This window comes from Coregonus lavaretus (assembly GCF_964263955.1).
Source record: "Coregonus lavaretus genome assembly, chromosome: 4".
In the NCBI taxonomy this organism is placed as follows: Eukaryota; Metazoa; Chordata; class Actinopteri; order Salmoniformes; family Salmonidae; genus Coregonus; species Coregonus lavaretus.
Genome location: NC_139991.1, coordinates 65,448,232 through 65,471,742, shown reverse-complemented (window position 1 = coordinate 65,471,742; position 23,511 = coordinate 65,448,232). Strand labels below are relative to the sequence as shown.

At 42.2% G+C, this 23,511-nt stretch overlaps 1 protein-coding gene across 3 annotated transcripts; it reads left to right on the top strand.

Moving 5' to 3' along the window:
* Positions 1 to 2,208: 2,208 nt before the first annotated feature.
* Positions 2,209 to 22,198, top strand: LOC311127723 (alpha-2,8-sialyltransferase 8E-like; the record flags this gene model as incomplete). Of its 3 annotated transcripts, XM_084159589.1 has the most annotated exons (8): positions 2,209 to 2,354; positions 6,761 to 6,868; positions 10,704 to 10,796; positions 13,704 to 13,790; positions 17,888 to 18,032; positions 21,059 to 21,171; positions 21,346 to 21,438; positions 21,736 to 22,198. In XM_084159589.1, 8 exons carry the CDS (start codon positions 2,209 to 2,211, stop codon positions 22,196 to 22,198), a joined length of 1,248 nt encoding a protein of 415 aa, XP_084015715.1. The 3 variants fall into 3 exon arrangements, with proteins under 3 accessions (XP_084015715.1, XP_084015716.1, XP_084015717.1); XM_084159590.1 differs by lacking the exon at positions 6,761 to 6,868; XM_084159591.1 differs by lacking the exons at positions 6,761 to 6,868; positions 10,704 to 10,796.
* Positions 22,199 to 23,511: the final 1,313 nt, after the last annotated feature.

The following is a 23,511-nucleotide window of genomic DNA, read 5'->3' as shown; positions in this document are numbered from 1 at the left end:
AACAACACCCGTGCCAATATATAATCCAAACACCGGCTTCTCGGGCATTATCACCAAAATAATTTTTATCAGTAAGAAAAGGTATTTTGATTGGTATAGTTAATGACAGTATTTATTGTTGTATTTTCTCACAAGACTCAGATTAGACTCAGATTAGTAATTGGGGTTAGTTGTATCGGGGTTAGTTGTAATGCAGTGCACCTACAATTCTATGGTATTTTATATTGTTTTTAGACACATTCACATAGTGATATAAAATGTAATTTCTTCCCATAAAGGATCCCAGTACAACCAAGATAATAACTTAGAAAAATTAAAAAGTAAAGTTAATACTTTTGAATGATAATATAAATAAATAAATATTTGGACTACTCCATTTTTGGTCAAAATATCAAAATATCAAATGAAAATACTTGTTTGGGGCCTCCCGAGTGGTGCAGTGGTCTAAGGCACTGGATCGCAGTGTTGTGGTGTCACTACAGCCTGGGTTTTTTTCATCCAAAAATGTGTTTCAAAAAAAAAAAATGGTTTTATTACCCATACTTTTTAGGATTGAAGACTGTTACATTTAACCCTGCAGCCTCTTACATTGAACCCCACCTACTGGGTCAATTGTAACATCTCACCTCTACCACTTTTGGTTTGAATTGTAAACAACTGGTATGTCCCAGAAACGTAGTTACAGTCAGTAATGGTAGCTGAGACATGCATGATGTTTGTAAACAATATCGTTAGAGTTTGATGAATAACATTTTATACAAACAACATATGTGTCTTAGCTACCATTACTCACTGTAACTATGTTACATTTAGCCCCGGTCAACCCTAGCTCAATTTATTTCCCTCCCTATAGCCTTTGTAAGTAGGCCTATGCTCCCATATAGACCTTGAATAGCCTACTGAGAATATTCATCATTGATATATAGGAATATGCCAATTCACTTTAAGCATCTTATTGGGAAAGAGGAAATACATGTAGGCCTAGTGGTATAACATTTGTATGGAGTGGGCCTTCACACACAGTAATAAAACATGGGAGAGAAGTGTTGAGTGAAAATGATTTGGGCCCCAAACACCAACACTTCAACCTACAACCAAACACATAACCTAGTCTAAGCAAAAAATGCATGTGTGGATGTTTTTTTTTTTACAGGATGCTTTTTTTGTCATTAAAGAGGCTATACTCCACTCATCCTTGGGTCATTCTATAAGCTTTTGAAATGGATTTTGTTTTGTTTGATAAAATATAGACTTATGGAAATTAGAATGTCATTCCTTGGCAAAAGACAGATTTTCCCTTTGTAAGGCCAATAGGGCCTTTTAGACATATGGTTGAAGACAGGTATTTACTGTGCACTATTGGCAGACAATTAAATCAGCCTGGGGGGCCTCTCCCTTGTACTTGGAAGAAGACACTTTGACCTTGGTTTTGGCTGACCAACAGGGAGAGATATAGAAAGAAAGAAAGAGAGAGAGAGAGAGAGAGAGAGAGAGAGAGAGAGAGAGAGAGAGAGAGAGAGTATCAGCATCAGCATCTCTGGACCAGTCTGCTGTAATAGAAATAAGCTGCAATTATCAGCATCACCAAACTGTGCGTCACTTCATGCCATTTGGTTTGTCCTGATTTTGAAGAGAGCGCTTTCGTATATAGGCTAGGCTACTACATTATTTTCGATCATGTTGTGTTACGTATTTACGAATTACAGTCTTGTTTTGTTTTTTAACTGAGCTAGCCCATCCTCTCCGCGTATGGAAGGAACACTGGTAAATGAGACTGGAATATCTGCATTGCCTGCCATTGTCTGTCCAGCCCCTCGATCGAGCGCACCTCCCAGTCGAGAGGGTAACGCATGATCTCAAAGAGATGTCAGGCATTTTTGACGAAACATTTCATGTTTTGTGTACCATCAGCCTTGCAAAATACAAGAAGGTAGAATATTTTTATTCTACAATTTCTAACCAAATCACTGTCCGTCCGGAATCGTAGCCTTTCCATGATTTCTAGAGGCTATTTATAAGGAGGCAATGCTTCTCGACCAATACCAATGACATCTATGCTGTGACCGCAGCGAAGGATAGGCTAGTTGTAAAAATACCATAAAGACATTTGGACAATGTCCTCACGAATGCTTTCACGATAAACCTGTGTGATTGATTCTGAATGCTGCGGCGAGAGAAGGCTAATTCTGGAGTTTTTGGCACCAGCGGATGCTGCACAGAAGAATGGGATACTCCGACCCTACGTCGGGTAGAGATTTACTCGGCAATAGGTCGCTTTGTTTTATATTCATTTGCGCATTTGGACTGGTTACACTTTTACAACAGATTCTTTATGGCAAAAACTACATTAAAAGGTAAGCGCTCTGAAATATATTCCACAAGTAGCCTATAGGCCCAAATCAAATAATTTGCCATTCATCTGAAGATGAGGTTGCAAGACTCAATTGTTAACAATTGCATAATGTTGAAATGTAAGGGACAGCCTGATATTTTTTTCAATTTTGTGAAGCAAATGGCTCTGTTATTGTTATAATTGTAGGCATGTAATACTGTCATTATTGTAATTCAGTGTAAATGTGGGTGTATCCTAGTGGTTATAGTATTTGCTGCATGGAGGGGGAAATAAGCTAAATGGCTGAAAAGAACAATAGCAATCAGCCTTCCATTTTTCCAGTGGCATATTGAAACTATTCTCATGAGATTTATGTTTGATATTTTTCTGAAAATGAAGCATCACATTCATGCCATACACAGTGCTCCAGCTGTATGGTCGTGTACTCCCTTTCTTTCCTTTTTTAATCTTTATTTGATTTTCAGTTTCAGCCTTACTGGTCATGCATCTTCTTACATAAGGCTTGGATATCTGCTGATAGCCTATCTGCTGATATCACAGTAAACTAAAAAACTACAATCTATTGATGCAGTTTATTGATCAGTATTTTTCACTAAATGTTCATAATTTCTACATGTTTTGTCACAGGGGTTATTGTCATATTCAATAGTAATTTAGCTACTACCCTGTAGGCTTCAATGCACACATAGCCATGCACTGTTGCAGCAATGCATTCCTACAATGTTTTGTAACACCTCTGCAACAGCAATATGTTTTCTAATAGGGACTCAACCTTTTCTTATGCAATGTATTTTTGCTAATAGCACCCATAGTGAAATATGTTATTATTAATCACTGGAAGGCATTGACTTCTGCATTATCATCTTCTGGGATGTTTTTCATTGTGAGACGAGCAGATACTGAGAAGCTGAGATATTTTCATCTTTAGATAATTGACCCCCCCCCCCCCCCCCCCCCCCCAATTTTTTTTTTTAAAGAAAAGAAGAACGATTGTCACACTAAATCCGCCCCCCCTCTCAGACAGTGCATTATGACTTTGCCTTACAACAAACATACATGAACTGCATTCTAACTGTGCTCCCCCACCCCCACCCCTGCCCAAAGCCCCCTAACCTGTGTGTGTCCCCTGCGCGGACTACTCTGATGACATCCTATGGATTCATGGCATGCTGACACTATGGCTGAGATGGCATGAATCCAGCCCCAGCAATATCTCTATCTATCTACCTATCTATCTACCTTCCTGCCCCCCACTCCTAGCACGCTGACTGGGACAGAGGGGAATGGGCTACAGTCACAACGGACCCAGCCAGTGGGCAACAACGGCAGCCATTTTGCTACACATTATCTGCACACCTCAGGAGAAAGAGAGAGAGAGTGAGAGAGTGAGTGAGAGTGTTTTTGAGGGAGAGAGAGAAAGAGAGAGTGGGAGAGCAAGAGAAAGAGAGTGTGAGCGAAGGAACGTGTGAGAAAGATGGAGAGAATTTGCGAGAGAGATGGACAGAGTGAGACTGTGTGTCTTGAAAATGATGTCACTGTGAGATATTCTCTCCCCCCCCCCTCGCCCCCATGCTGAAACCATGACAACAAGCTAAAGTCGTTGCAACGGGTCCAACCCCTCCTGACACGTAGCCCACCCAGAGTACATGGGTCTCAATCTCATGAGATTCTTTCATGCCCCAAAGGATCTCAGTAAACCATCTCTGCAATTGAACAAATTCTGTGGGGCTGGAAAATATAATACTAGAGACACTTAAGCTTCAATGCAAAAATGGCAGTTGCAGAGAGAACTATGTGAGAATAACCAGCAGGAAAGTCCTCCATTACTCCAAGACTATTTTATATTTTTGCAGCTGTAGACATAATTAAGTCGTGGGCTGCCATTTTGATCTTATTCATTTTGCAGACTTTGTTTTATCCTCAATGATTTGGGTACGCAAAATATAATAATATTACAATTGACAGGCTGATAATAAGACGCTAAACACAACGGACAGGACGCAAAATTTATATGTTGATCAACTCAACAGGATGGGAACAATAGCTCTGTAATGTCTATAAATAGTCTGCAGAATGACTTCACCAATATCAACACTGTGCCGTGTGACATCTGTGATTTTAAGTAGGATAAAATGGTTCAGTATTTTTTAGAAACCAAGTCAGCAGTTCTTTTGTTGGGAAAGAAACTGTTTGGCCTTTTTAGAGACAGTACATCCCTCTGTAGCAGTGGAGGCTGATGGGAGGAGCTATAGGAGGATGGGCTCATTGTAATGGCTGGAATGGAATTAATGGAACAGAATGGAATTAATGGAATTTGATACCGTTCCATATATTCCATTCCAGCCATTACAATGAGCCCGTCCTCCTATAGCTCCTCCCACCAGCCTCTACTGCTCTGTAGATGATTGATGGTCTGCAGGTGTGCAGTGGCTGCACCCGCTGCATGGTTTCTTTAGTTTAGGAGCATCACATAGAAGATCCAGAAGCCAAAATCCATGTCCTGTTTTAGTGTACTCCAACCTGACTGCAACAGCCATGGGAGCAGTGTCATTGAGGCTGTTAATTGGCTCTCTGAGAAGCCAAATGGGCCTGCAGTATTGACATTAGGCCCAAAGCAGTGTTCATTTTATCACATAATGTGCTTACAGAGAGGCTTTATGTGTACGATTATTGCTACACTGTGCTGTCCACAAGGCCTTAATGGACCAGAAACAGAGGATTATATGCACAATGGCATGAATGCTCAAATGGATTTATTTAGATTCATATGTCGTTTTTTTCTTAGTGAGTTGGGTCATACCATTACACTACACATATGATGAATTCAATCAAACATGTCCCTTTTACACAAAATTAGTCTTTGAATGAAATCATTTGTATATCTTACGGGTTGGGACATTTGGGTGGGATATTTGGATTTGCCTCATGCAATTTTGACAAAATCTGTTCAATCCACCAATGTTACTCCGGGAGGAGATGGAATCTGCCCGGTCCAGTAGGGGTCAGCGTCGTGGCCTGGGAGGGTACAGGAGCTATGCACCTTTCAACGGTGGCCTATATGCCGCTGTTGTCTGTAAACCGCTAAGTATCCTCTCAGTTTGTCTGTTCACTATGTAACCCCTTAACCATAATAATTTGGTTCTGATTTATAGAATGCGTTGTGGTTTTTCAGATTGTGCATGAGCATAATGTGCTAAATTACCCTACAGGCTAACCTACAGAACTAAGATATGCTGGACACTAGTGCTGCAGATTGGGCAAAACCCCCTGAAATGGTGAATGATTAGGGGTTTTAGACCTGAAATGGTGAATGATTAGGGGTTTTAGATCTGAAATGGTGAATGATTAGGGGTTTTAGACCTGAAATGGTGAATGATTAGGGGTTTTAGACCTGAAATGGTGAATGATTAGGGGTTTTAGACCTGAAATGGTGAATGATTAGGGGTTTTAGACCTGAAATGGTGAATGATTAGGGGTTTTAGACCTGAAATGGTGAATGATTAGGGGTTTTGACCTGTGTGAGACAACAACTGAGTTTTGTCAACTAACCTAAGTTTGACCTGTTTGACCACAATGAATGGACCAAGTCAAGCATTTTTATTTAATGTCATAAAGAAACATAACAAATGATACACACTGTTTTAAACCCAAGTGTGTTTTCTGTCCCCCTGCTCTGCAGCAGAGATAGCTGAGACACTAGTGCGTCTGCATTGCATGCCATTCTCAGATGTGAGGAATCGGCGCCAAGAACCACACCAGATGGCCAGACCCATATGCACATTGTTATTCAGCTGAATCTGAGTTTGGATTTATTTGTCCCTTTCAGATTTTTTACTACTCTTTGGTTGTGTAACAAAAGAAATCGCTATGTAGCCTATCATTAATCTTTGGTAAGATTTGACATACACTTATAAGGCACATTTGTACATTTATTTATTTACCCCTCTTCTTTTTATCCTTAACTCATTTTTATATTGTGTAATCAATATGTGGTGGGTGTTTTGTTCATTTATTACAAATGTATTACTGACTGCCACCGTCCCTTTTACACTTTAGATTTGTCATCACTTGGGATACACTTCAACCATGGTGCCATTATCTAGGTTCATTCTAACCATTCTAACCATTCGAACCATTTTTGGTTTGATTTGGTATACTAAAGCCAAATGCTGATCCCTCTGTATGGTGTGGTGTGTCTCTCAGTGTGTGTGTGTGTGTGTGTATGCGTGCTTGCACACATGGGCATTGTGTATAGAAGTGTTTGTGTGTGTGTGTGTGTGTGTGTGTGTGTGTGTGTCTGTCTGTGTGTGTGTGTGTGTGTGTGTGTATGTATGTTTGGCTGACTGTTAGTTCTCAGGTACTTAACGCACAATAAACCCCAAATAAACTGACTAATTTTCTTACTAGTGCGCAACAGTTTAGCCGACTCAAAGGAGACGAGACAGGAAATTGGACCGGCCCTGTTAATTTCTCGGATGATGGATCTCTGAAGCCTGCCAGAAATGGGAAGAAAAGGTACATTTCCAACGTGATTGACTGACTGTACAACACCCCTGTGAGAAAAAGAAAGAAAGAGAGATAGAGAGAGAGAACATAACATTTCCTGCTGATGTCCCAGCCCCCTGCATGTGTGGCCAGGGCCTTAGAAGGGCCTTAGAAGCCTCCACTCGCAATGCATAACCAGTATAACCAACCAAACTGCTGTACTAACTAACCAGTAGAGAGACGAAGTCAGCAACAAACACATACTTAACTCTTTTGCTTCTGCTTGTTTTGCATTTCTGAGGAATCCTGGTTGAGATGTTTGCAGGGGTGATGATGAAACAGGACCCATTCACACTGACATTTAACTCTAACTTACCTGTCTGCATGTTGACAGATGTTTCCGTCAGAATTTTCAGCCCGATTCACAGAGCTCCGTAATAGTCACACCCTGCCTAGCCGATATTAAGAAGAAAAAAAAACGCTCGCAAAGGTAGGCCAGTCTGAAGGCATTTTAAGTACTTTTACAAAAACCCAAGAATGCCTCTTTCTTTTTCATTGGTCTGAAAGGATTAAACTCTCATATATTTTCAGTGGTGGTTGCACTGCAGATTTGCTCTTGCATGTTGTCTGATCCCTTCCACCCAACCCCCCCCCCCCCCCCCCACCCCCCACCCCCCGTGACCCTTGAACCCTGACGCCCATCCCCCCTGAGAAGCTGGTTGGACCACAGCTCCTCCTTGTACCTCTGTGTCCCATTCAGCACCCATCTCTCAAACGCCTTTCCTCCTCAACCTGTGTGTTCATGCGTTCTGCACAGCTCTGTGTGTATGTCATATACATAGTGGACACGTCTCTCTGTTCCCCTATCTCCTCTTCTCACATCTGCATCGTCTCTCTCTGCTACCTACCTGGATTACCTTTCCTTTTGTTTTCCTCTTAAGAGAAGACAAAAATATGACACTTTTCCCAGCAGGTGTCTGGCTTCATTGCTTTGAGGACCTAACGTCACTAGGCATGATAACACGCTGGTTATTAATAGGGCCTTTTCCATCTGGCCTTCCCTCATGGATGGCAGAAAGCCAGTGTGGCATGGATGATCTAAAATGACAATCAGAGTCTTCTCTTCAAGGCTACAATACTTATTAGGGTTTCATCATTAGAGCTAAACCAAATGAAGCTAAGATGCTACCGATCTCAGTCTAAATAGGAAATATGATTAGGATGTTTTACATAAGTGTTATTTTTAATGGAGACATGCTGCTCTAGGTAACGTCAGTATCTACTCGATAACAAGCCAATCCAAAATACACTGCATCATCGGCTGGATGCAGACAACCAGCTTCATTGTTCCTTCCTCATTTTGATTTTGTCCCAGCAACTTGTTCAAATGCATTTTTCTGTCATGTCACCCATGTTGTCCTTTTGTGTTTTACCTCACTTCATTTTATTTCAACAGCCACATCAATCATGCTTACCATGTCAGTCATATTTTTAACAAACATTCTCCACCTCATTCTATCTCACTGAGATAGCATTTGCTCTACAAATTCATCCACTGGTGTTGCACATTGTGATGGCTGCCATCTTGGATTCAACTGAGCTACCCCTCACCTAGCGGACAAAGTTTGATACGTGACGTCATAATTGTGTTTTTTGGTTGTAAACTGTTTTCTGGTATAGTAGAGAGGACTTCATATAACCAGATTACAACCAGGTAAAGACTGATTGGTGATTGGAAATGCATTTTTTGTTTGTTATCTGGTCGTATAGCCAAATTACAACCAGATAAAGACATATTTTGCTGGTTGCTAAAAAATACGATTACAAAACGTCATTGCAACCAGTTTTGCCCGCTGGGCAGCCACTCTCTCTGTCCCTCCAGTAGACAGAATCCCATTGGTCGGGAGTGACCGTAGTGGGATACTCAACATCACCTATTTGGTATCTACTTTTAAAGATGCTCTGAATAGAAAGCAGCTTCTCAATAAGTATCAGGTATTGGGAGCCCTAAGCGTTCCTCCTTTCCTGGTGCCCCTGAGGTTGAGCAGTCGGCAGGCAAGACTCCACCAGCTCAGGCGCCAGAGAGGGCAGCCCTTGATCAATAGCATTTTCCATTACAAGCCTATTTAAATACACCCAGAGGGAGATTTGACTCCCCCGTGTGGCTCTCCACCTGGCCTGAGAGGGATGCACAGATTTGGGTTTGATTCTGTGGCTGATGATGCTCTCAAAAGGGAGGAGAAGGTGCAAAATGTTAGTCAGAAATCCTTTCTGTCATGCTAAAATGTCGACCATGTTTTCACTTTCCTTTAGTTTCCTTCTCTTCAGATGTCATTGTGTTTGTCTCAAATGTCACACAATCACTACCACCATATTAAACAGATGTTTTTATTTTTTTGTTTTGTTTATACCATTTTTCTGTATAATGTTTCTTTCTTTCTTTCTTTGTTTATTTATTTCCTTGTATGAAACCTCTTGTTAAGAGGTTTTCAAGCCTCTCGAGCATGTAAAACGTTGTATCTGTCCAATAAGGTTTTCATAATATGATATCTATGATAAATATTTTAATAGTTCAATGAGGTATAAAATCTTATCAAATGATTTGAATCTGAGTGAGAATGATGACTGTGTACAGTATGTACATGATAATTATGTTTATGCATGTGCATGTATGTGTGTATGAATGTGGGTGTGCATTTCATACCAGCTAGGTAATAAGTATAAATGTAGGACCAGCAGATTTTCATGTGATCTTCCTCAGTTTTATTTCTACATGCAAAGAGATCTGTAGAAAAAGGAGACTATGTTATGGTTAGTCCACACAGGGACTGATGAACTGATGAACTCAGGCTACCCAGCGAGCAAAATTTGGCACATGAAGTCTTAAAGATGTAATTTTCTGGTTGTAAACTGGTGGAGGAGACGTCTTATTCAACAAATTGGTTTTTGTCACAACCGGGTAAACACGTCCTTTTCGTGACAAGACCAAGCCATCATGGGAAAGATGTCATATTTTGGTTGTTATCTGGTCAGATAATCAGATTTAATACAACCAGATAATGAGGCCTTCTTGGTTGTTCAAAAGACATGGAAAAAAACGGTGAACAACTTGACTATAACGGCATAAGAGACGTCATAATGACGTCATTGCAACCAGTTTTGCCATCTGGGTAAGTTTTCTGTGTCTGCCCTATACAGGGAGACAGCCTCCCCATATTCTCCATTGGCATCATACAATAGTCATTTATCATACTGTACAGTTGTGCAGTTCACTCTAACCAACATACTGTACATGCCATACGACACAGACACACCTTATCCATGATAAAGGTTGTGCATTCTAGGTGCTCCTGCCATCAGGATTTGGTCATATTTTCTCACAATTTACTAGGATTTTCTACCTCCCCCCTTCCCCTTTCTCACTATGTATTTCACACTCCTTTTGTTGTTTACAATGACTCTTTTTTTCTTAAGAGAATGTCAGTGTTAATTGTTGTTCCCCATGTCAAGTCAAAGTTCCCATGTCAAGTCAAAATACAATAATGAATGTTTAAAATCTGAAAAAAAAACAGAGAAATTGTATCACTTTATGTTAAACTTTGGTAGTTGGTGACAAAAAAGTGTCCTGGATACATATTGTGGGTCCCCTACCCATAGGAATGATATCACACCTGCCACTCATCTCACAACAATGTCTTTACATTAAAGATGAATATTAATCATGTATTTTAAAGTATAGCCAATTGTAATGGAATAAAGTTAAAAGTGTCTCACCCCACTGTGCTATGTGTTTTGTGTCCCAGCCTGTTCCTTATTATTGTTGATTATTGTGTAATCGTTATGTTGACTGTGACTATCCCTCCAGGTATCTGGATTCATACGATGGATCCTATGACTACAACTCCACTGCATGCAAAGAGCTCAGACAGGAGATTATGGATGTCAAAGTCCTGACCATGTGAGTGTATCGCCTGTGTTACGAATGCAGTGATGCGCAGCTATGGTCCTTGAGGGCCTGTGTGTCTTGCTGGTTTGTGTCCTCTCTTTGAAATTAGTTTCTAATCTAGATCTTGGATAAAACAAAGCCTGTGCACTCAGTTCCAACATTCAGGACCATCCCTTGTCCTTTGATTTTTTTGTGTAAATAATGATTTATTGATTCAGCAGTGGTGAGATAGAGTGGTAGATACAGACAAGTAAGATAGATGGGAAAGTGGTCCAGACTGGCCTTGAATCCCTGTCGCCAAGGAGATGTACAACCAGCAGCAGCGCTACCACTAGAACAGACTCTGGCACAGGCCTACATGTTCTTAAGGCTGTTCCACACATGTCTACATGTTCTTAAGGCTGTTCCACACAGGCCTACATGTTCTTAAGGCTGTTCCACACAGGCCTACATGTTCTTGAGGCTGTTCCACACAGGCCTACATGTTCTTGAGGCTGTTCCACACAGGCCTACATGTTCTTGAGGCTGTTCCACACATGTCTACATGTTCTTGAGGCTGTTCCACACAGGCCTACATGTTCTTGAGGCTGTTCCACACAGGCCTACATGTTCTTGAGGCTGCTCCACACAGGCCTACATGCTCTTAAGGCTGTTCCACACAGGCCTACATGTTCTTAAGGCTGTTCCACACAGGTCTACATGTTCTTAAGGCTGTTCCACACAGGCCTACATGTTCCTGAGGCTGTACCACACAGGCCTACATGTTCTTGAGGCTGTTCCACACAGGCCTACATGTTCTTGAGGCTGTTCCACACAGGCCTACATGTTCTTGAGGCTGTTCCACACAGGCCTACATGCTCTTAAGGCTGTTCCACACAGGCCTACATGTTCTTAAGGCTGTTCCACACAGGTCTACATGTTCTTAAGGCTGTTCCACACAGGCCTACATGTTCCTGAGGCTGTACCACACAGGCCTACATGTTCTTGAGGCTGTTCCACACAGGCCTACATGTTCTTGAGGCTGTTCCACACAGGCCTACATGTTCTTGAGGCTGTTCCACACAGGTCTACATGTTCTTAAGGCTGTTCCACACAGGCCTACATGTTCTTAAGGCTGTTCCACACAGGTCTACATGTTCTTAAGGCTGTTCCACACAGGCCTACATGTTCTTAAGGCTGTTCTACACAGGTCTACATGTTCTTAAGGCTGTTCCACACAGGTCTACATGTTCTTGAGGCTGTTCCACACAGGCCTACATGTTCTTGAGGCTGTTCCACACAGGCCTACATGTTCTTGAGGCTGTTCCACACAGGCCTACATGCTCTTAAGGCTGTTCCACACAGGCCTACATGTTCTTAAGGCTGTTCCACACAGGTCTACATGTTCTGAAGGCTGTTCCACACAGGCCTACATGTTCCTGAGGCTGTACCACACAGGCCTACATGTTCTTGAGGCTGTTCCACACAGGCCTACATGTTCTTGAGGCTGTTCCACACAGGCCTACATGTTCTTGAGGCTGTTCCACACAGGTCTACGTGTTCTTAAGGCTGTTCCACACAGGCCTACATGTTCTTAAGGCTGTTCCACACAGGTCTACATGTTCTTAAGGCTGTTCCACACAGGCCTACATGTTCTTAAGGCTGTTCCACACAGGCCTACATGTTCTTAAGGCTGTTCCACACAGGTCTACATGTTCTTAAGGCTGTTCCACACAGGCCTACATGTTCTTAAGGCTGTTCTACACAGGTCTACATGTTCTTAAGGCTGTTCCAGCTAGTTATCACACCTGTAAGAGGAGCTTGCTGAGGGGCAGTGTGCCAGACCATGAAGTAGACAGTGAGACAGACAGACAGACAGACAACAGCCCATGGCTCTGCTAGCAGTCACAGTGCAGTGACTGGCTTTCATTACACTACATCAAGCCCTGCTGGTGCTTTACCTCCCTGAGCAAATCAAATGCCACAATCATCGAGGGGGAATGTCAGTTCAAGGGGAGCTATTCAGAAACCTATCTCTGGCCATCACCATCTTCTCCTCAAGACGGCGGACGCAAGGCGTCAGTCAGAGGGAGTGCCTGGGCGCAATGCTAAACCCAGAGCCACAGACTCCAGTGTCATTCTCATGTTACACCTCAGTGCGTGTTTAATATTCATATTACAGAGCAGAGCCACGTAGCATGCTGCAGTGTCATCTCTGTGGTTTCTGTAGCTCCATGTAGCCACATCCCCCTCTTTTATCTACCTGTGCAGTTTCCACCCCCTCATTGTGACCATATACTGAACATACACTGAGTGCACAAAACATTAAGAACACCTGCTCTTTCCATGACATAGACTGACTAGGTGATTCCAGGTGAAAGCTATGATCCCTTATTGATGTCACTTGTTAAATCCACTTCAATCAGTGTAGATGAAGGGGAGGAGACAGGTTAAAGATGGATGTTTAAGCCTTGAGACAATTGAGACATGGATTGTGTATGTGTGCCATTCAGAGGGTGAATGGGCATGGTAGTAGTAGGTTCCAGTTGCACCGGTTTGTGTCAAGAACTGCCATGCTGCTGGGTTTTTCACGCTCAACAGTTTCCTGTGTGTATCAAGAATGGTCCACCACCGAAAAGACATCCAGCCAACTTGACAGAACTGTGGGAAGCATTGGAGTCAACATGGGCCAGTATCCCTGTGGAATGCTATCGACACCTTGTAGAGTCCATTCCCCAATGAATTGAGGCTGTTCTGAGAGCAAAAGGGGGTGCAACTCAATATTAGGAAGGTGTTCTTAATGTTTTGTACAGTCAGTGTCTGGTATAGGACCATTTCCTATAGGGCTTATTCTTAGCTTATTCTTAAACATACATGGATAACTTGACTCTTCTCTTGTTTGTCTCGTTTTTATGTGGGGTTTCCCTGGCCGTCTGACAGGGTGAAGACGTCGGAGCTGTTTGAGAGATGGAGGAACCTGCAGGTGTGCAAGTGGCAGCAGAACATGGTGGAGACCAACAACTTCAAGTAAGCACAATTGACCCTCATGGCATCACAGAGATGGTTTTTCATGTCGTCTTTCTTGCAGTCACGCTACGCATCTCAGAAGATTGCTATATCATATTATTGGGGTTCACAAAACACTTATTTAGGCATTGTGATATCTGATCATCTGCATTACGTGACTGCAAAACAGAAGACTTGGAACGCCACCAGAATCTATTACTCCTACTCAGTATCAACCCCATCCATTTCTATCTAGTGTGACTAGGGTTGCAAAATTCTAGGAACTAGCTTTCAATAAAAAGGTTGGAGTCTCCCGGAATCAGGAGGTAATATACAGGAAATCCGGAATCCTCCAATCAGGATTTCTGAAAAACCAGGGAATTTATTTAAAGTTCCTGGGGCAGGGAGACCCCCAGCGCCGCTAAAACCATTGACAACTACGTGCCGTTTTCAAGGGATTGTTAAAAAAAGTGTATTATTTGTTTTTTTATATCATCACCTCTAGAAGAGCATAGTCAGAACTACACAGTTCCCATTATTCCACGTTTAGCTCTATCATCAGAGTTACACAGCAAGTAACTGCATGCTTTTCATGATCAGTAAACCTACGTTGGTTGGAGAAAAAAATACATTATGTCCAATGTTCCCTCTCATTTTTATCGGCACTGAGCAAATTTTAGGTCTGCTGAGCGCAAACCTGAACGTTGTGAAAATTCTGTGCAACTTCCAGCGCGTATTTACTGTGAACACTTAGCGCTTTAAGTTACAGTTTCAGACTGTGATCAAGTAGGCTACTGTGGCTATTTGATCATAATGTATGCCTACCAGAGTGGCCTACCATCAAAAACAATGGAGAAAATGCATCCCATAACAGTTTAACATGTAAATAGCTGTTCTATCATTCAGCCTACAGTAGAAGCCAATGTATGGTGTTCAATGTAGGCCTACATTCCATGAGACTTTTGAATAAAACTTGCAGGGCTTGACATTAACCTGTTTATCCACTTGTCCTTCAGACAAGGAGGTGATTGAAAATGTTGTTGTGTTGTTTGATGCAAGAAACCACTTAACAAAATAGAATGCATTATTATTCCCATACCATTATTACAGAAAATCAGACAAATTATGCTACCCTCTGACTATTGGCTACTTAGCTTATACAACATTGCCCCTTTAAGAAGAAAAAAAAGGCCTTTACCTGACTTGCTTTTCAAAGATGTCTAGAAATGTAATGTTTTGTGCTCTTGTAGGAAGCAATCACTCCCCCATTGCTGACTACAAATTAACTATAACTGGGCTAATAACTCACTAACTAGCAAAGGATATGAACAAATGTGCACACATGGCTACATGCAGCTCTCGCTCTGATCTCAAAACAAGCGCATCTACTCAAGACAGCTCATGCTGTAAACACAGTCCAGTTCAAAGTGAATGGCACAGATCCATATATGGCAATGGTCTATTTGCATATAGGGATACTGCAGCTCTGATTGGTTATGCTACGCCGGTCTGTGTAGAGTACGGGCTGAGTCATGCGTGTCAATGCAATAGAATCCTACTCCGATGCGTTCTGCCTACAACAAAATATTTTGCATAGTTAGTTTTGCATCCTAAGTCTTGTATAGTTCATTTTGTTTCAGTATGTTGCATTGAAAGTGGCTAATATTACGTTGATTTGATCACAATTCCCACAGTAAAGTGAAACGTTGATAGTGTTAATTAAAGGGGAAAACTCTAGAAAGATTAGTAAAGTTGAATCTCGTGCTTCTCTGCACAGGCATAATTTCTTAGGGGGGGAACATTGATTAGGTCTAATTACCACTATGTTTAGCCAACTGTACAAAGTTTCAGAGCCCACAAAGGATGGGAAAAACCTAAACCACTCATATTTGTCAGGTATACAGTTGGAGTCGGAATTTTACAAACACTTAGGTTGGAGTCATTAAAACTAGTTTTTCAACCACTCCGCAAATTTCTTGTTAACAAACTATAGTCTTGGCAAGTCGGTTAGGACATCTACTTTGTGCATGACACAAGTAATTGTTCCAACAATTGATTACAGACAGATTATTTCACTTATAATTCACTGTATCACAATTCCAGTGGGTCAGAAGTTTACATACACTAAGTTGACTGTGCCTTTAAACAGCTTGGAAAATTCCAGAAAATTATGTCATGGCTTTAGAAGCTTCTGATAGGCTAATTGACATCATTTGAGTCAATTGGAGGTGTACCTGTGGCTGTATTTCAAGGCCTACCTTCAAACTCAGTGCCTCTTTGCTTGACATCATGGGAAAATCAAAAGAAATCAGCCAAGACCTCAGAAATAAAATTGTAGACCTCCACAAGTCTGGTTCATCCTTGGGAGCAATTTCCAAACGCCTGAAGGTACCACGTTCATCTGTACAAACAATAGTACGCAAGTATAAACACCATGGGACCACGCAGCCGTCATACCGCTCAGGAAAGAGACGCGTTCTGTCTACTAGAGATGAACGTACTTTGGTGTGAAAAGTGCAAATCAATCCCAGAACAACAGCAAAGGACCTTGTGAAGATGCTGGAAGAAACAGGTAAAAAAGTATCTATATCCACAGTAAAACGAGTCCTATATCGACATAACCTGAAAGGCCGCTCAGCAAGGATGAAACCACTGCTCCAAAACCGCCATAAAAAAGCCAGAATACGGTTTGTAACTGCACATGGGGACCAATATCATACTTTTTGGAGAAATGTCCTCTGGTCTGATGAAACATAAATAGAACTGTTTGGCCATAATGACCATCATTATGTTTGGAGGAAAAAGGGGGGACTTGCAAGCCGAAGAACACCATCCCAACCGTGAAGCACGGGGGTGGCAGCATCATGCTGTGGGGGTGCTTTGCTGCAGGAGGGACTGGTGCACTTCACAAAATAGATGGCATCATGAGGAAGGAAAATTATGTGGATATATTGAAGCAACATCTCAAGACATCAGTCAGGAAGTTAAAGCTTGGTCGCAAATGGGTCTTCCAAATAGACAACAACCCCAAGCATACTTCCAAAGTTGTGGCAAAATGGCTTAAGGACAACAAAGTCAAGGTAATGGAGTGGTCATCACAAAGCCCTGACCTCAATCCTATAGAAAAGTTGTGGGCAGAACTGAAAAAACGTGTGCGAGCAAGGAGGCCTACAAACCTGACTCAGTTACACCAGCTGTCAGGAGGAATGGGCCAAAATTCACCCAATTTATTGTGGGAAGCTTGTGGAAGGCTACCCGAAACGTTAGACCCATGTTAAACAATTTAAAGGCAATGCTACCAAATACGAATTGAGTGTATGTAAACTTCTGACCCACTGGGAATGTGATGAAAGAAATAAAAGCTGAAATGAATAATTCTCTCTACTATTATTCTGACATTTCACATTCTTAAAATAAAGTGGTGATTCTAACTGATTTAAGACAGGGAATATTTACTAGGATTAAATGTCAAGAATTGTGAAAAACTGAGTTTAAATGTATTTGGCTAAGGTGTATGTAAACTTCCGACTTCAACTGTAGTTTACTTTTATTTTATATCACTCAAATATCCAATTAATGGTAGCCAATATTGAGAGATATCGTGAGGCTACCGTCCCTCACATATCTGAAATTACATGATCAATTCATGTTCACTGAAAAGCATGCAGTTACTTGCTGTATAACTCTGATGATAGAGCTAAATGTGCGCAATTGTTTTGCATGGTAATTCAAGTATATTAAAATATAAATATTACAACCAAATAATTAACATTTATTTAATTTGAAAACGGCACACACATTTGTCAATGATTTTAGTGGAGCTGGGGGTCAGCTTGCCCTCTAGCAGGCAAATCGAACGCTCTGCACCTTATTGTGAAGTTTTATTGATAACGACCTATAGTACCAATCACATTGCTTAGATGTCTCTCTATATATCAGGTTATCTTTATTGTGTGACTCTAACCCAACTTATAGAGAGACTTTCTATTGCAGGGGTGCACAGTTCTGTTCCTCAAGGACCAGGACTGCAGTGTTGCTAGTTTTTCCAGCACCCTTGTTATACTACAGTTTGTTTGGATCTGACAGTAACTCCTGCCTTCTTTTGTCCTCTCCAATAGGATGTCTCTGTCGCGGTGCTGTAATGCACCCTCCTTCCTGTTCACCACCAAGAGGAACACCCCAGCAGGCACCAAGCTGAGGTATGAGGTGGACACCAGTGGCATCCTGCCCATCAGTACTGAGGTCTTCAAGATGTTCCCCGACGTGAGTGTTCCAACTATAACAATATACAGTATAGCATCCTGTAAGACTACCTGTCATCCATGCATCCTGTAAGACTACCTGTCATCCATGCATCCTATAAGACTACATGTCATCCATGCATCCTATAAGACTACCTGTCATCCATGCATCCTGTAAGACTACCTGTCATCCATGCATCCTATAAGACTACATGTCATCTATGCGTCCTATAAAACTACATGTCATCCATGCATCCTATAAAACTACCTGTCATCCATGCATCCTATAAGACTACCTGTCATCCATGCATCCTATAAAACTACCTGTCATCCATGCATCCTATAAGACTACAAGTCATCCATGCATCCTATAAGACTACCTGTCATCCATGCATCCTATAAAACTACCTGTCATCCATGCATCCTGTAAGACTACCTGTCATCCATGCATCCTATAAGACTACCTGTCATCCATGCATCCTGTAAGACTACCTGTCATCCATGCATCCTATAAAACTACCTGTCATCCATGCATCCTATAAGACTACCTGTCATCCATGCATCCTATAAGACTACCTGTCATCCATGCATCCTGTAAGACTACCTGTCATCCATGCATCCTGTAAGACTACCTGTCATCCATGCATCCTGTAAGACTACCTGTCATCCATGCATCCTATAAGACTACCTGTCATCCATGCATCCTATAAGACTACCTGTCATCCATGCATCCTATAAGACTACCTGTCATCCATGCATCCTGTAAGACTACCTGTCATCCATGCATCCTGTAAGACTACCTGTCATCCATGCATCCTGTAAGACTACCTGTCATCCATGCATCCTGTAAGACTACCTGTCATCCATGCATCCTATAAGACTACCTGTCATCCATGCATCCTGTAAGACTACCTGTCATCCATGCATCCTATAAGACTACCTGTCATCCATGCATCCTATAAGACTACCTGTCATCCATGCATCCTATAAGACTACCTGTCATCCATGCATCCTATAAGACTACATGTCATCCATGCATCCTATAAAACTACCTGTCATCCATGCATCCTGTAAGACTACCTGTCATCCATGCATCCTATAAGACTACCTGTCATCCATGCATCCTATAAGACTACCTGTCATCCATGCATCCTGTAAGACTACCTGTCATCCATGCATCCTATAAGACTACCTGTCATCCATGCATCCTATAAGACTACCTGTCATCCATGCATCCTGTAAGACTACCTGTCATCCATGCATCCTATAAGACTACCTGTCATCCATGCATCCTATAAGACTACCTGTCATCCATGCATCCTATAAGACTACCTGTCATCCATGCATCCTGTAAGACTACCTGTCATCCATGCATCCTGTAAGACTACCTGTCATCCATGCATCCTGTAAGACTACCTGTCATCCATGCATCCTATAAGACTACCTGTCATCCATGCATCCTATAAGACTACCTGTCATCCATGCATCCTATAAGACTACCTGTCATCCATGCATCCTGTAAGACTACCTGTCATCCATGCATCCTATAAGACTACCTGTCATCCATGCATCCTATAAGACTACCTGTCATCCATGCATCCTATAAGACTACCTGTCATCCATGCATCCTGTAAGACTACCTGTCATCCATGCATCCTGTAAGACTACCTGTCATCCATGCATCCTGTAAGACTACCTGTCATCCATGCATCCTATAAGACTACCTGTCATCCATGCATCCTGTAAGACTACCTGTCATCCATGCATCCTATAAGACTACCTGTCATCCATGCATCCTATAAGACTACATGTCATCCATGCATCCTATAAGACTACCTGTCATCCATGCATCCTATAAGACTACCTGTCATCCATGCATCCTATAAGACTACATGTCATCCATGCATCCTATAAGACTACCTGTCATCCATGCATCCTGTAAGACTACCTGTCATCCATGCATCCTGTAAGACTACCTGTCATCCATGCATCCTGTAAGACTACCTGTCATCCATGCATCCTATAAGACTACCTGTCATCCATGCATCCTGTAAGACTACCTGTCATCCATGCATCCTATAAGACTACCTGTCATCCATGCATCCTATAAGACTACCTGTCATCCATGCATCCTATAAGACTACCTGTCATCCATGCATCCTGTAAGACTACCTGTCATCCATGCATCCTGTAAGACTACCTGTCATCCATGCATCCTGTAAGACTACCTGTCATCCATGCATCCTGTAAGACTACCTGTCATCCATGCATCCTATAAGACTACCTGTCATCCATGCATCCTATAAGACTACCTGTCATCCATGCATCCTGTAAGACTACCTGTCATCCATGCATCCTATAAGACTACCTGTCATCCATGCATCCTATAAGACTACCTGTCATCCATGCATCCTATAAGACTACCTGTCATCCATGCATCCTGTAAGACTACCTGTCATCCATGCATCCTGTAAGACTACCTGTCATCCATGCATCCTGTAAGACTACCTGTCATCCATGCATCCTATAAGACTACCTGTCATCCATGCATCCTGTAAGACTACCTGTCATCCATGCATCCTATAAGACTACCTGTCATCCATGCATCCTATAAGACTACATGTCATCCATGCATCCTATAAGACTACCTGTCATCCATGCATCCTATAAAACTACCTGTCATCCATGCATCCTATAAGACTACATGTCATCCATGCATCCTATAAGACTACATGTCATCCATGCATCCTATAAGACTACCTGTCATCCATGCATCCTATAAGACTACCTGTCATCCATGCATCCTGTAAGACTACCTGTCATCCATGCATCCTATAAGACTACATGTCATCCATGCATCCTATAAGACTACCTGTCATCCATGCATCCTATAAGACTACCTGTCATCCATGCATCCTATAAGACTACCTGTCATCCATGCATCCTACGCAATACCTCCCACCCTAAAGTGACGGAACTCAACCCCCCCCCCCCGGGTTATAAACTACCCTATATTTCTGTCTGACACTGGTTCCATTTCATTCAAAGGACATGCCGTACTCCAAGTCCCAGTTCAAGAAATGTGCTGTTGTTGGAAACGGAGGAATCATCAAGAACAGCAAATGTGGGAAGGAAATTGACTCAGCAGATTTCGTGTTTAGGTACACAGCATCTTCATCCCGTAGTGCTAAAATTATTTCCCAGCATCACTTGGGCTGATTTATTTTTGTCTGCAGATATCACATGGCAAGATATAGGATTGAACTACTTTCAGTCTGCTCAGGTCTTCTCAGAATCTGCATTGAATAATGTGAATAATTATCCTTCCTTCAAAGATGCAACATACCACCCATCAACGAGAAGTATTCAGCTGATGTAGGCTCCAAAACGGATCTGGTGACGATTAATCCAAGTATTATAACAGAGAGGTACTGTAGGCTATGTCAACAAAAAAGTGTATTGCCATTAACATTGCATTGTCATTGTGCAACACACACACACACACACACACACAGACACACAGACACACACACACACACACAGACAGAACATCTAGACTTGAAATGTATTAGCGGCGGCAGTTACAATGGGTGTGCACTTAGTAAAATATAATGTTCGGGCACAGAGCCGCAGCACTCACATCTGCTCCTCTCAAACACACACACCCCTTCCGTCCCTCCTTTTAAACACTCTAATCCCTTACCTCTCCTCTCCTCCTCCACCAGGTTCCAGAAGCTAGAGAAGTGGCGGCGGCCATTTTACGAGGTTCTTCAGAACTATGAGAACTCGTCGGTGGTCCTACCCGCCTTCTACAACACGCGTAACACTGATGTCTCCTTCCGGGTCAAGTATATGCTAGACGACTTTGACTCCCAGAGGGGCGTGTTCTTCTTCCATCCCCAGTACCTGCTCAACGTCCAGCGCTTCTGGGGTGTCCAGGGTGTCCGCGCCAAACGCCTCAGCAGCGGCCTGATGCTGGTCACCGCCGCCATGGAACTCTGCGAGGAGGTCCACCTCTACGGCTTCTGGGCGTTTCCCATGAACCCCTCAGGCATCTTCATCACTCACCATTACTACGACAACGTCAAGCCCCGCCCCGGGTTCCACGCCATGCCCCACGAGATCTTTAACTTCCTGCACATGCACACGCGAGGCATCCTCCATGTACACTCGGGAGGTTGCACGTGATTGTGAACCGGAGTCACGCCCACACCGCAATGCATCGTGGGAAGTCACCATTTACCCCTGTTTTTGTCTCATTTTTCATAATTTTTCATATCTTAATTTAAAGGTACAATGGTTTTTTCTTACAGTTGACGAGAGATAACCTTTTAAACTCACACCGTATATCTGGGCTCTCTACAGTAGCTCCATGTATTGAAGGTTGCTTGCTTTAATGCCAACACTATAAATTCTCTAATTAATGTGTTTCTTACTCTCTTGCTGAATAAGCAACTCCAACGACCGCCGGCATCTCTGATTCTGTTAATGTAGGTTGCTTGTTTTAATGTAAAGTGGTCTTTCCTAGTGACGTCATTTCTGTGAAATCTTAGTGGCTCGGTGGTACTACTGCTGTACAGAGGTGTTGATTTGAAGTTTTAACTCAACGTTGCACAAGTATTTACACTGAAATAGGGCCACTCTGTGTGTCCCTCACCTCCTCCTGTACCTTCTCTTTGCCACTTCCTGTGTTATGATTCCCACCCACCTATGTGCTCTCTTTCTGAGACACTATGTGGGTGAGGCAGCTTTTATGTATGTCTGTGTAAAAAGCCTGAACACTATTGATGTTGTAGCGAATCCAAAATATATCTTCAAAGATCCAACAGTTCAACTTTCCATTGTCCAGCTACATTAACCTGTTTTACATGGGTAAATATTTAATATAAAACACTGTTAACACTCCTGACCAGAGATTACCTTTTTCACAGGTCCACTTTCTTCTGTATAACTAACTTGCCAAACACTGGAAGATATCCTTGGATATTATTGATGTGAAATGGTGGGGTTTTAATTGCTCACTGTTTTTGGTCAAAGGCGAGATGATTAATATTTTATAATCTCCACCACCATAGTAAAATCTCTGACCTCCAGAACAGACAGTCCTAGTCACGCTGCATAGGTAGGGCCAGGAGTGTTTCTTCACCTTGGGACCTGTCTGGGAACACTCTGGGTCCTAGTTATACCCTATATTATATTATATTATGTTATAGCCTGTAATTAGGGCTTGGAGGTGTTCCTGGTCAGGTCACATAGTCAGGGAAAAACACCCTGGCCCTAGTTATTGGGCACTGTTGAGCGATCTGATTTGTCGCTGTCATTCATGTCTTAAAACCACGCTGCCTTATGATATAACTGTACAAATCCTCTCTCAGATATGCAATTCACCCCTGCATCGCTTATCTAACGGACGTTCGTATCAAACAAACTCTGCTGCTGACTCAGCGTAATCTCATTAAGAAGAGGTTCACTTCTGCTGTTGAAATGACTGAATATTCTAT